Below are 15,095 nucleotides of genomic sequence, written 5' to 3'. Positions count from 1 at the left end.
TTCAGAACATGGGTCTATGGATGTCCCATTCAAGAACGCCAAAGCCAAACACCACCACCATTTCCATCACTGACAGAGAAATATCCGTGTCTCACTGTACAACAGAACTTCATATCCACATCTCCTTCAGGATCCTGTAGCCTTGGGCTGAGTCATGCAGGGAAGCTCATGGAGACAGCGAGAGCCCTGGATTCACAGACCTGGGCTCATATTCCAGACTCCACCACTTACTGTGACTCCGGCCAAGCCACTTAATTAATGTGATCCTTAGTTTTTGCATCTAGAATAGCATAAATATAGTTACTTCACAGAATCTCAGTGAGGATTAAATGTAAAACTCAATCGCTTGACAAAAAGCTTTGAAATAAACAAGCTGTGCGACCACTAATGATTATTATTATTGCAGATGTGGAAGGTGGAACTCAGGATAATTAAGTGACTTGTTCAAGGTCACATGGTCGGTAAATGCTAGACCATTTGCAGTGGTGTTTCCATTAAACCACAAGAGTTCAAGAATCTTTCCATTACAACACACCATCTACCCGCACACCGTACCCCACTCCCACAGATGCCCCCTCGTCCCATGAGGTTTGCCCGCAAGGGCTCGCTGGACCCCACACAGATGGCCACCCCAGCAGTGTGAAGCCCCCTCGAGGCATGGGATGGGACATCGCTGAGCACCACGAGCCCTGCCCAAGCCCCCCATGAGCTCTCAGTGACAAGGAACTGCGATGAAGACAAAGGTGGACCGGCAGCCGGCGTGGAGTGCGCAGGGATGGAGGAAGCACTAGAGCATGGAGCTGTGAGCCAGGCACATGACGCGGTCTCCTCGGCTCAAAGGCAGACACAGAGGACTCACGACACGGACAATGCAGCAACCCTACCTTCTGCGGCTCCTTTGCCTTTCCTGTCAGGGGTCTCTAAGCCAGTGCCCCCTGAGGGGTACAGGGAGACGTCCGTTGGCACAGGCCAACTGCTGGCTGTGTCCTCCGTGATCTCATACATCTGCCCCTCCATCGGCTGCAGGTGCCAGTTTAGGCCAAACAGGTGCATGGCTGTGGTGAGCAATGAGAAAAGTCATCTTTTTCTGCTGGAGGTGGAAACGGAACTCCCAAGCCATAAGGGAAGGGTGGGTGGGGTGGGGAAGACAGGCATTTAGTTCAGTTCAACAAATAGCCCCCCAGAAAGAGCTCTTGCAGTGCCAGGCCCTGCAAGGGGAGGGGGTGCACAGAGGGGATCGAGGCTTGGACCCTGCCCCTGAGGGGCTCACAGTCTGCTAGAGTTGGGAGGGAACAGAGATGGGGGAGTTTCGGGACCTCTTGGCTTTTTGCTTCAAAAGATAAATAACAATCTAGGGTGAAAATTGCAATTTGTACCACAAAGAGTTAATTTTCTTAGCATAAAAGTAGCTTTTACAAATAATAAGCAGAATCCAACAACTCGGTAGGAAAATAGGCATAGGATGTGAACAGTTTACAGAATAAGAAATACAAATGGCTCTTAATCATAAGAAAAGACTCTTGGCATCACTCATAGTAAAAGAAATGTAACTCAAAGTCTGAAATACTATTTTTCACATATGGCTTGGCAAAGATAAAAAAGGTTGAAAATATACTATATTGGCAGAGAATGGGAAGCAGGCGTTCTCATACTTTGCTGGTGTGAGAATAAGCTGGGACAGAACCTACGGAGGGCAATTTGATAAAAGCTAGCACATTTAAAACATACACTTTATCCAGGACTTAAATGTTCCAATTCTAGAAATTTCTCCTCCAGATATACTCATGAATGTACTAAATGATGTACAAAGTTATTCACCAGAGCATAGTTCGCAACAGTAAAATATTAGAAACCAGTTCATCAACAAGAGGCAAGAGAAGTGACAGCCATACGACACAATAGTATGCAACCATAAACAAGTGAGAAAGCTCTTTATGTATTTTTCTGGAAGGAAAACTACAATATGCAAAGTGTATTAGATATACTACCTTTGGGTTAAAAAAGTTCCTGTATATGTACACAATATTTCTGGAAATATAAGAAAGACACTGGTAACAGTGGGTTTGCCCTATGAAGGAAAGAGACAGTATGCATTGGGGGTGGAAGGGAGACTTACTTTTCACTATATATCTTTTGCATGTTTTCATTTTGTGCCATGTGCATGCATTTCTGTTTTAAAAATTTTTTTCCAAGATAGCAACTACTAAATAGTCATGTACAATAATCTAGAAGAGACCGTTGGATGCCAAAAAATGAATGTTATCCCTTGAGGTACACAGCGCCTGAGAAGGCTAGGAAGTCTGTTTCCAAAAAGCTTTGTGATCTAGTGCAAAATGTCTGCTTACATCCCATCTTAGGATTCAAGACTTGGGCCTTGTCAACGGTCTGGACTCCCCTCTTCCAGGATGCCCACCCCAATTCCCCATACAAGGAGTTAAGCACTTGAGTCCCTGAACTCCCGCAGCATCTGGTATGTAGCACTCACTGTACTGTTCCATTGATGGGCATTTTCTGAAAGCCCACTCTATGACAGATTCTAGAGAGCCAGAATTGAATCAGACAGTCCCTGCTTCAATAAGCTCATACTCAAGTAGGAAACATGGACAAATAACAAAGTCTATTCAGAAGGACTAGAAGGCCCATAGAGGGTAACTGATCCATTAGGAGGGCCAGGAAGACAGAGAAGGATCTACAGAGATATGAAGGCCCATAAGTAATTGTATTTACTAAGGACCTACTGTATGACAGGCAATGTGCTGGCTAACTTATATATATGACGTGTAATCCTCATGGCAACCTCGCCAAACCCAATTTACAGAGGTGCACATTACGGCTCAGAAAGTTAATTAAAATTATGATAATTATAAAACTATATTTATTGAGTGCTTACCGTGTGCCATGCATTGTGCTAAGAGTATTAAAAGCAACATTTCCTTTAACTCTCACAACAGTCTTAAAAGACAAGTATTAATAACTTCATGTTACAGATGAAGAAACTAAAGCACAACAAGATTAACACATGCAAGGTTAACTGCTAACAAGTGGCAGAGTCTAGACTGGAATGCCAAACTGTTCAAACCCTGAAAACACACCATCAGCGGTCAGTCTTCCTGGTGTGAAGGCCTGGGCTCCACGCGCCTTGCCAGGGCACCTCTCACTAGCTGTATCTAGCAAGGTGGGCGTTAAAAAGACATCCCCTTTAGACATCAAATAGTCCCCAAGGCTTTTAAGTCTCTTTCAGGTGGCCCCAAAGGATCCTGTGAGGTGGAGAGGAAGTTGTGTTACCTGGCCCCAGTTTACGGATGGTGGTTTTGAGGGCCTGTGTCACTGCCTTCAAGACACGACAAACTGCCGAGGAGACAGGAGCACAGGGGGCCCTTGTGACTTCTAGTCCAGACAGGAGCCATCCAGGGACAGGCGCAGGTCTGCTTTAGCCCGGGGGGCGCACTCTGGTCAATGAGATCTGACCATTCGCTTTTTCTTTGATTACTGCTATGCAGGGGAAAGTGTGTGGGACCAGAAGTAAGAAAACTGGTTTTGAATCCTCACTGCCACTTCCTAACTGCAGTCCTCTCATCTGAGAAATGGGTATAGAAATTTCAAAGACTGTTGTACCAAATCAGGAAATAGGTGGTAAAATGCTTTGCAAACTGTACATACGTGTGATGACTATATTTTATAATCAGTGTATTTGTGCTATTGGTGATAATGATAACAATGATAACGACAATAGCTGCTGATGTTTACTGAGTACCTTTTCAGGTACCAGACACTCTCTGAGGTGCTGTGCCCTGCTCTCTGTTCAGCTACCTCTGTGTAATCAATACCAACAGAACAGTTAGCTTGCCTGGAAGGAATGAATACTCTGCCATTTCTGAGGCTGAGTTAGCTCACATTTCTGCTTACCCTCTCACTGTTTTAACGTGTGTATCGGCAACTCCAAAGGTAATGGAGAAATTGAGCTACAGACGGCTCAGATGTATGCAGTTAAATGAGCAGTGCTTCTTTCCTCATTAGAATCGATTATCTCATCTAAGTGTGCAAAAGTGCTGTCTTGTTAAAAGGTCATGAGAATTAACTAATCCCAGAATGAATAGAATTCTTACAGCTTTGTGAAGAGAAACATTTTTATTGTCAAAGCTTTCTCTTATTTTTAACGAGATGCAAAAGCAAGTCCTTGCTTTAAAAAAAAAAAATACGCTGAGGGGAGAAATAAGCCAGGGGAAAAAGGTGTTGCAGGTGAAAACGATCAACAGGTCTGGGGGCCCAGGGGAAGGTAGTCAGGGCAAGACAGTCCACAGCTGGTGGGGGTGTGGCGCATAGAGGTGGATGTCACCCCTTCCAATCACAGAGGCCCACACCGCTGTGAGGCTGGCCAGTCACTTCTGTGACCAGTAGAAGATGCACTCCTGAAAACTACCCCGGAAAGCAAAGCTTTGTATCCAACTCCAACTCAGACTGATTCTCTTAGGAGACGTAGCCATCCGGAAATAACTTTGGAGGCTGGTGGGTAGGGAAGTAAACCCAGGGTCACCAACTGGCTAGCTGGCAGTTAAGATTTAAATGTAGGAGTAGGATGAGGCACAGATTCAGAGATGTGGAGTTCAACCAGCAATGTAAAGGGGACGTTTAATCTGTGATCTTAAATATAAATCTTAAATATAAGTCATGCTAGTGACCCCTCAATTCTTTGACTGTATCGTTTGGCTGGTGGTTAATTTTAAGGTTCCAGGTTATGGAAAAGGGGAAGAGAGTTTGCCCTAGTACCTTCATTCCCCAGGACACAACACATGCTCAGCAAGAGTCTGCCCATGAAATACATAAGATCAAGTGATCACTCTTCTTTACCCCTTATGATAATCATCATCATAATAAAAACACAAAATCGGTTTCATCTGAATTCATACTACATGCCTAATACTTTATTTACATGATTCAATTTCATCCTTATATAAAGGTTAGGCTGGAAAACACTGGAGAATGTACATAATGGAAATGGAATAGAAATTGAACTATAGTGATATACTTTGATTTACTTAGAGAGGTAAAGTAAGTTATGCAAGACTGTAGAGCCAGTAGAAGTTTGAGGCAAGTTTCAAACTCAGGAGAGCCTGTGTCCCCACATCAAGCTTGCTCTTTTATATTATTTACTTTATTTATTTATTAAATGGGCAACATGAAGCCACCAGCAAATAAAGTTTTGAAATAAATGTGGGGGGGGGGTCTCATAGTGATAATAAATAAACATTTCTTGGCCCACAGCAACCCTCATTTAAAGCTGTATATAGTAGTAAGTGCATGTTATCCAAATGATTTAGAAGTAATAATTAAGGATGAAAAAAAAACACTAACAAATACAAATGGTTCTCCCTAGCCTGCTAAGAATGGACCAGATGACCGAAACAATATAAATTATAATCACTATATTACCTGAAGAATTAATGGTAAACACCTACCACCAATGTACATCACATGATTATCTATATCAAACCCTGCTGTGCTGTGTTTTTATCACTATTGTGCAAAACCCTCCTCAAGTACACTGAAGGTGGCCTAGATAAGAAACTTGGTACTGCTTTTCTGTTAGACTAGTTTGTAATTCAATGAAAAGGTGAAAAGATGCTAAGGAGTTCAGAAAAAGGCTGTGGAAAGGTAGCCAGTTCACGAGATCACCCACACTGAAATGTTAATGATTTCTAAAAGCCAAGAGCCAGGGTGGGGGACATTCTGATTCCCTTGGCTCCGGTCAATCTGATCCCAAAGCTGACATTTTCCCGTCGCCTTTTCCTGCCCAGTGAGACATGAGAGATGGCTCAGAAAGTGCAGGCTCTATCTTGACATTTTTAAGAAATGCTTCATAGATGTTCAGACATCGAAGGCTGCCCCCAGCACCTGGCCAGCAGGAGGCAATTAACAACATCATTATGCAGGAGTCACCAACACAAGTACAGGAGAGTTTCTGCTGTCAAGATGCCCACTTCCCTTCCAAACATCCAACGCAGGAACCCACTTGCATCTGCATATTAGCAGCTCCAGGGAGTGACTAGAGACGGTTATAACCACAAGGAGCCAGGGATTCAAGTGACATTTTTGGTTTCAAAAGGCATAAGAACCAACTCAGCCACACAGCTACCCACTTTTCTGTTCCATATTAGTGCTCAGCTTTTTGTTTTTTAACAGAGTCATTTCTGTAAAATCGAAGTCACTGAAATTCTTTGATTTATGGTCCTCTAATGGAGAAAACAATAACCAAAAAGACAAAACAACAACAACAACAACAACAACAACAAAATGACAGGCTTTCATCCCCAAGGTTTTATTCCTGGTTTTGCTACAAAGCCATGATATTGAAAAGTTCCAGACCAAGAAGCTATGTACACAGCGAAGTACATGGCAGTGTAACCAGAAAAAAATTAGAAGCAACCTAGATGTCTAAAAATAGGAGAACGATTTAGCTAATTTATGGTATAGGTACTGGATGGAATACGAGGCAATCATTATAAAAAATAGCTATAACAACCAGCAACGAGGGAAAAATGCTTAAGATACAATGTTAAGGAGGAAAAAAAAGCAGGACACAAAATTGCATATTTTTCCTGACTGCACCTCTGTAAAACCAGGTATGCATGTTGGAAAAAAAAAATCTGCAAAGAATAAAATGGACATCAGGCTTTGAATTATAGCAGCAAGATTCCTTTTTAGTTTCCAAACTCACTTTAGTGCAACAGCATTAAAAAGGAAGCTCTACAACTTAGTGTCAGGAGCAACAGGCAGAAGAGAAGGATCATGGGGGGAGGGATCCTAACTTAGGGCATTCGCCACATATCAGACACTAGACAAGGGGACTGGATGCTCCCTCATTCAATCCTTACATAAACATGAGAAACTGGTTTTGCAAATGAAAAAACTGGAGGCTCAGAGAGTGTCTAAGACTTGCTCCAAGACACACAGATAGGCAGTGATAAAGTCAGATTTGAATCCACATCTGACTGTTTCCAAAGCCCAGGCTTTTCTCTTGATACATCATGCTGCTGATGAGTTACAATGCCTGAAATTACATTAAAATTAAAAAAAAGATTAAGGCAAAGTGTTTGCTGGCAGCATAGCCAGACTGGTTCTTCTGAGACGGCTGCTAAGGGGCTTTCTTCTTCTCAGGGACAAAGTGCAGGAGGCCCCATGCTTTCAGCTCTGACTGCCTGACCCAAGCTGATCCCCACAAACAAAGCCGTGGAAGGGCAAGTAAGGGGCTTGTCTGTGGGCAGAGTCAGTCTGCCAGTTTGGGTCTATCCAAAGCACTCAGAGCCTGTTCGTTTACTGGTTCTGTGGCTTTGGGCAAAGTGCTCAGCCTCTCTGAATCTCAGTTTCCTCACCTGTAAAATGAAGATGATAATAACCAACTCAAAGGGTTAAATGAGATGATGTACACAATTTGCTTAGAACTCAGCCTGGTTCGTGGCAGGGGCTCGGTGACTGGCAGCTGTATCATCACTGTCATTCTGCTATGCCTACATCCCTACTTTCTACAGCCACCGAAAACTTTAAGTCAGCTCTGTCACAAGACCTTTTTTCTTCTTTTTATATGTTCCTCATAATTTTCCTTCCATGTCAACTGCAAATGTTTTTAAACCGAGGGTCCTCTCCTGCTCCCATTAGCTGACAGGCTCTGGGCACAGCAATAGAGATATTTGCCCAACGGATGAAACAGCTTTTAAAAGCAGAATCACACTATAAAACAGCCTGACAGGATCCCACTGGTGACTACGTGGGGCTAATTTTAAATCAAGTAAATATATTGCTTTTCCTCCTGTCTCTGGATAAACTTGACTGCAACAATCAAGGCTACTGTCTCTCACTCCCAAATTAAGTGTTCTCTGGAGAATGGACTCGGGCACAGTTAATCATTTTTCTGTACCACACAATGTTGTGGGGAAGGAGGACTTTCAGCAAGGATTCACGTGCAGCTGCTCAATGTTTCTGTAAATCAAGGCAGAGTCGGTCCAGAGCCGGAGGATGAGGTGCCGTCAGCCACGGAAGCAGGAAACAGGTGTGCCTACCATCAATACGGAGGAGAATATCAGTTTAACCAGAGGGCACCAAAAACTGGTGACAAGGCAAGTTACAGGGGAACTGGGACCAAAATCTAATTTGTACAGAATAGAGCAAACTGCTGTCGTTGCAATAAGAGAATAAGAAAGCTGTCTCTCCTGGACACCTTTCACCCGCAGGCTCTACTAAGACCTCTCCTGTACGTAACTAAGTTAGGAGTTGGCCACGTCCCACCAGCCTTTGGACTAACCTCAGCCCAGTTATCTGACTTCCCCCTCGCAGACTCCCAACACCGTGCGGGTTCCGGAGTCACGAAAATGGCACAGCGATTATGAGCACGGCCTCTGCAGCCAGACAGACCCGTGTTCCTTCTCTGGTTCTGCTGTTTACAGCTATGTGCCTATGGCATGCTCATGAGCCTCAGTTTCCTCATCTATAACACGGTGATAATATCACCTAGCTCTAAAAGTTGCAGAGATGGAAAGAAGTGATGTGTTTCGTGACCTTGTGACAGTGCTTGGCAGTTACTGAAGTGCACCACCAGGCGCCCTCTTTGTCGGTATCACCACCATCATCCCTATTGTGCACCAAGATTTTCACTGAGAAAATGAAGTAAGGACATACCAGGACTCGGGGGGCTGAGAAGCCCGAGTTTTTGCTCTGGTGTTGGGGGGTGTTGCTGCGACTGACCTTCCAGGTGCCAGGGATCTGCCAACCCATCTGCACAGATGAAGAGACTCAGGCTTGACTAGTGCATTGTGGCAGGGCCTGGGACTGAGCTGAGGCTGGTCTTCAGACTCCTAGTTCAGAGCTCTTTGCACTATGACCCCGTTATTAAGTCACTGCAGAGAATCCTGTTAAGAGCGGGACAGCCATCCTCATCACTTGCTCGCCCACCAGGCCCTGCTTCCCAGGTGAAGGGAGTCGTCTGCTGGGGTCTAAGGGAAGGAGAACGCACCCACAGGATAGGCCATGTCAGGCCATCACACGGCCCTGCCCAGGGCAGGGATTATTCCTCCCATTTCTGCCCCTTAGCACCTAGTCCAGAGGAGTGGAGAAGAAAGGGAGGAAAAGAAGGAGACAGACATAGAGAAGATTATTATTAAAACAATAACAGCTCCTGCTTACTAAACTTTTATCCTGTGCATGATATTATGCTGGAAGACTCGTGGTTATTAAGTCATTTAAACTCACAACTCTTTAAGGTAGATGTTATCAGTAACCCCATTTTATAGATTAGCTTCCTCAAAACAGAGCCACAACATAGTTATTATTAATTTAATTTTATATCTCTAGAAAACCAAGGCTCCAGAATTGTCTACAATTGCACCATTCATCATAACAGTGTCAAGATCCAAAACCAGGCACTGGTGACTCCAAATCCCAAGCTCTTGTCACATTGTCCTCAAGGAAGCACAGCTTTCCGTTTAAGCCCAATCAGAATAAAACTGTAGTTTCTGATCAAATCACTGCCAACAGCGCAAACATTCAAGGAAGTGACTCCACACAGAAGCAGCGCTGACACCTAGTAAAAGGCCCACAATCTGCCCTTCACACTCCAGGCCTCACTAATGACCCAGGGATCAAAGGAACCTGGAGGATTGGCTGCCTGTTCAAACTGCCATGTTGGTGCATGGTCAGCACCCCAGGACAGCGCCAGGTCTGGGAGAGTACCTGTCATTTCCCCAGAGGAAGAAAGTACTGGCACAAAGTTCTGCCATACTTCGATTTCTTTCTTTGTGGGGCTTGTATCCAAGTGTAAACGCCACTCACAAGCTACCTAAAGCATCTCTATATAAAGGTGTTCTGACCTGGCAAAGGACCCGCCTCTCACTATGACACATCCTCCCCTCCTTCACCTGTACTAATGATCAAATGAGGCAGAAGAAAAATGTGGGCTTGGTTAGTGCCTGGGAGCTAGCCAGAGGAGAAGATGCCAGTTGCTATGTTCCATTTCCATAGCTACTAGAAAACACACTGTTCCCTGGCTCTGTGGAGCGACCCCTCGTTTCCTGATTTCCTTTGGCACACCAACCAACCATGTAACCGGTTTTTTTTCATGATCAAAGTCAATTAGGAGGTGGTCCCAACTGTACCTCAAATGGAGTTTTAATTTGTGTATATATTATTAGGCCAGGCCTTTTCCCTCCGGAACATTCACTTTGGTGAGAGGAATGAGGGCAGACAGCTTAACGTGGAGCCTGCCACCCGGATTTGCAACTTGGGATAATATTTCTTTATAATGAGAAGCATTTTGAAAGAGCACTTTAAAATCTCACAGAACACAGTGTTTGATGTCCCTCCCTGACTCCCTACAGCTTCTCGGTCTCCTGCCCCACGGGCATTTTCTAGCCCTCTGGGACCATATCACATTTTCTTCCTGTCTGTCTTTGTGCACTGAACAAAGCACGCGATAAATACGAGTTCCCTGTTTCTCCTCTTTGATTATACACAGACTCCTGGTTTGGTTCAGCCCTTCCATTAAAAAGTTTAAGGCGGTATGGAATTCTGGGCACCACGATAATTATCACGATAATGAAAATAACAACGATGACAATGTGAACAGCAGCCACTCTCGTTAACTGGAAGCTATACTGTGCCAAGCGCTGTGCCAAGTGCTTTATCAACAGTATCATTTAATCCTCACAAAGGCCTATGCAGCAAGTAGTATCCTTACCCTCGTTTGCAAGATGAGGAAACTGAGGCTTAAAGAAGTGCAACTTGTCCAATGTTACCACTTACCTAGAGGTAGAGAATAAACTCAAATCTGGCTTCAATCCAGACTGAACCTGTCCCTAACCACTATGCTACATTGCTTTTCTGATTCAGTACAAAGCTGCGGAAATGACAAAGATGAAAAAAATATTGCCAATTTGTTTGTTATATGGACCTGCCTTATTTTGCTCAAATTTTGTTGGCACTATTTCCCTGAGAACAGACACTTGAGATAACATCTCTTCAGGACAGAAATGACTTTAACAGAGCACTTTAGATGCTTGTGGAACACAACATCTGACGGGCCACACTGCTTCTCAATACCCGGGAGTCTCACTCCGTGTGGATTTCTCTGTCCCTTGAGCCTCCTGCCCGTCCAGCCTCTGTGCTTTTGCTGATACGACGCCCTTTGCCGGGAATGGCTACCACCTTCTCTATTAAAAAAAAAATTCCCCCACCTTCCAAGGCCTCCTTCAAATACGGCCTCTTCTGTGAGGATTTCCTCCATGACTCCCAGCCCAGAGTGACCGCCACGCCCAGCCCTGGGCCCTTACCATTATTTCTGCACTTCCTCCACAAGCACTGCCCCATGGGGTGTGTGCCTGTGCTTCCTGTTCCTTGCTGGTCCCTCCAGCAGGATTAGTACCTAGGGGAGCAGATCTGAAGAGCGCGAGCTCTGGTCCTCACCAGCTGCGCATCAACAGGTGTGTCACTTACCTACTACGACCCTCAGTTTTTTTTATCCATGTGGGCATGGAAATAACATAAAATAATCTCCTAGGTTCTTACAAGGATTATATTTAATGAAGGTTCTTTATAGGTTAGGAAGTATAAGCATTATTATTATGTTGCTTAATAGTTAATGAATAAAGGAACACTCAAATATTCTAATTTAATACAGTCTCTGCCTAATATACAGACTGGTGCAAAGATTTATATGTGAAACTAGCAGCACAGTTTCAGGCCTATACAATTAAGTGTATGTACAGTACTATTTAGTAGTAGTACTATTTAGTAGACTCAATGTGTTACAGAAAAGTTAGGAGACACAAACAATAAGTTGGAAGAGTTTCTAGTTTTCAGGTAAAGAAAAATGCTACTTATCTGAAAATTTTCATTTAAAGGTTTGCTACCCTCCTACTCTGTCTCCTTTCAGATACCCCTTTTGCATACACAGTTGGATAGATTCAAATGTCTGCTCATATATACAGAGACATGCACACACTGAGACACACACAGAAGCCTGAGGAGCACGTCTTCCTGTAGAATTCTACAGATGGCCTGAGTGGCAAATTTGGGACAACGTGATGAAATGGAGCCTACAGCACAATTAATGATACTGGCATTTTTTTTTTCTTTCCTCACTGGAGGCTGTGAACAAAATCTAACTCCAGGCTGAAGGGCATGATAAATCTAGCTGCTTGCCACACACCAGCAGGAAGGGCTTTCTCCAAAGTGAAATGTTACACCCATGACAATCCACTCATGCTGGATGAAGCCTGGAGAAGAGCAGAATCAGATACCACGAGTGCTGCTGCTCAGTAAGTGATGGGTCTTGAGGTCTCCTGATGTCCATAATCCAGGTCTCCTGTTGGCTCCAATCCTGAAGCTCCTGGGTGCAAACCACAGCCCCATTCAATGCACAGGTACGTGGCAATGCTGGCACAGTACACGGCACAGGGCAGGCGGACGTTCATTTTTCTTCCGTAAGAAGATAAGTTGGTTTCTTTCTTTAGCAGGGAGCATTTCGGATGGGAGTGAGCACCACCCACCCCACGGCTGTGGGAAGACAGAGCACAGGGAGACGAGGACAGGCTCTGGGGGCGATCCCGGCGCTCTCCCTCACTGCTGATGTGGCTTTAGGCAAATAACTGAATCTTCTTGGACCTCAGTTTCTCTTCTTGAAAAATGAAAATAAAAACAGATCGGTGCCTAGCACACGGTTGGCACATGACAAATATTTACTGGGTAAGTAAGACTTCTGAGAAGACTGAATGAGGAGATGCGAGAGACACTCAGAACAGTGCCTGCCCGGCACGTGGTAAGCTCCCAGTCCCTGCGAGCTGCCGTCTCTGGCACATCAGCTTAGGCCTTGCTGGGGGTGGCTAGGAGCAGGGAAAGCCTCAGACGGGACAGCAAAGTGCCCCTCGTTTTCTCTAAGCCTTGGGTATGGGGCACATGACATTAGAGGAGGGCTCCTAGAGGCAGCATGGTCTATATAGGATTTAGAGTCAGAAAATCTAGTTTCTAGGCCCAGCCCTGCTGCTTACCAGCCATTCCAGCTGAACAAGTTATTTAACTGCAGCAGGCCTCAGTTTCCACACCCGAGGCTTGCTTGCAGGACGAGGAAATGCAGTTAATAATTCTATACAGTGCATGAACTGCTGGAGAAGATCAACAGATTTGAAAGGCCTCAGCAAGGGCAAGGTATTTCTTATGTATTTGCCTAGTGGAACCTCCCTTTTAGGGGGAAGGCGGCCAGTGTTCACCAGCACTCATTGTGATTTCTGTAGTTCTACATTCAAAGTCTGCTGTACAATAGAATAAAAGTACAAATGGAGGCCCGTAGATAGGTAAAGCACACAAATGGATGTTTTAATGTGCAGTCTTCTGACAATGATGCCAGAAATAGCCAACATTTCTATTTGCTGTCCTCTGCTTTTGTTTAGGCTGTTCCATCTTCCAGAGAGCCATTCCCACTTTCTCTTCATTATTTTACTTGACTTACAAGCTCAATGCCTTGGGGAAATTTCACTTGATCTTCCTAGTTAGAAAGAATTGCATTCTGCTTTGGGATCCCACGGGGAGAAGGTTCAAACACCAGCGACATACTTTTATCATGTGCCTGGTATTGCCACTAGCTCTTTACACATGTGGCTTTACAGGAGCCTGTGGATGGCTGAAAGGCAGTGATGCCAGCTTATCCGGCTCTGTCTGCTCCTTGCAACCCGGCACGAAACCCGGCACGCAACCCGGCAGACGGGCTCAGCCAGTGCTCTCCACCATTTTAACCCGAACGAGGGGAAGCTCCCGCTACTTAATCCCAGATTACCTGAAATCCCTATATCCCAGGATGACCCCCGCTGCTAAACCTGAGAGGGCTTAAAATCTCTAGGTGATCCAGCCACTGGGAGTGGTGAGAATTGCATTTACTCAACGCCCACTATGGGCCACCCACTGGATTGGACCCTTTGCAGACATTCTCTCATTTAATACTGAAAACTCTTAGACAGTTACTGACATTTTACCAGTGAGGAAACCAAGACTCAGAGAGACTATAAAACTTGTCTGAGCTGCGGCTGGAACGCAGGTTTTTCCTAGCCCCAAGTCTGTGCCTTTGCTGCCAGACCGTACTGCTGCCGTCAGAAGGACGAAGCTGTTCAGATCTGGTTGTGTTGTTTTACTGATAGGAGGAGGCACTGACTGGAAGGAGAAACACCCTGTTTTTACAGCCACCTCTCCTCTCACTGTCCCCTTCCCCTCTACCCGCCCTCCTCCCTGACAGGAAGAGTGGCTGAGCTTCGCCTCCCGCGGCTCCCCCAGGCCCTGGTGGACCTAAATTCCCCTGTGCAAGGGAAGGAATTAACAAAGTGAAAGAATAGCCATCAGGGAGATTGTTTCCTCTTTCTCTCTGCACTTAAGGGCAATTAAATTATGTTCTTTCACAGTAATTAGTTGGAATAAAAATCAGACTTAGGGAAAAAGGATGCCCACAATCTGTAAAATCGACTCCTGTCCACACTCCCTGGGTGAAGTTGTAGAGGAGAACCCCAGAGCCAGCTGGGGCTCCCTCCTGGCAGGCAGGGCTGTGCCGCCTCCTCAGGGGCTTTGAAACTGCCCCAAGGGCAAATGAATAAAATGAATATTCTGGTGAACTTGGGTCTTTTCTTTTTTGAGACAACATTTCCAAACTCAGGAACTGCTTGGCCCTCAAACCTAACACACCTCATTTGCCAGGGGGAAGGGAAGACAGAGTTCATTTACTAGTGGCTCTTACTGGTAAGAACTAGGTGCCCGACAGTCCTGTCACTCCCACAATGGCCTGGTACCTATGTCCACAGGGCAGGAGAGACGGAGGCTCCTGAGAGTGAAGTTCTTGCCTAGAGGGGTGCAGTAGTCAGGAATGATGAGGTCCAAAGCCAGGTCTGTGCCCTGTGCTGACCACTTTTCAGCAGCCACCTCTGGTTTTCTCTCTTCCAGTTTTCCCTCCCTTTAGTTTCCAGGAGCCATTTTTCACTCTCACGTCATCTAGACTGTCCATCTTTGATCTCTGCAAGAACTTGGAGCCTCTATTGTTTACTTTTTCTTTCCCTCCACTCCATGCCTGGCAGCAT

General features: G+C 45.1%; 1 protein-coding gene across 1 annotated transcript in view; it reads right to left on the bottom strand.

Annotated features, from left to right (window-relative positions):
* TENM4 (teneurin transmembrane protein 4) overlaps nt 1–15,095 on the bottom strand; it is a 431,057-nt gene that overhangs the window by 187,169 nt on the left and 228,793 nt on the right. The window contains exon 7 of the mRNA XM_069469155.1: nt 885–1,055. Coding sequence (XP_069325256.1) covers nt 885–1,055 — 171 coding nt within the window. The remainder of the gene's footprint in view (nt 1–884; nt 1,056–15,095) is intronic.

Source organism: Eulemur rufifrons, chromosome 6 (assembly GCF_041146395.1).
Source record: "Eulemur rufifrons isolate Redbay chromosome 6, OSU_ERuf_1, whole genome shotgun sequence".
NCBI classification, from domain to species: domain Eukaryota; kingdom Metazoa; phylum Chordata; class Mammalia; order Primates; family Lemuridae; genus Eulemur; species Eulemur rufifrons.
Note: the sequence above shows the minus strand (reverse complement) of the source record. Positions and strands in the feature narration are given on the sequence as shown.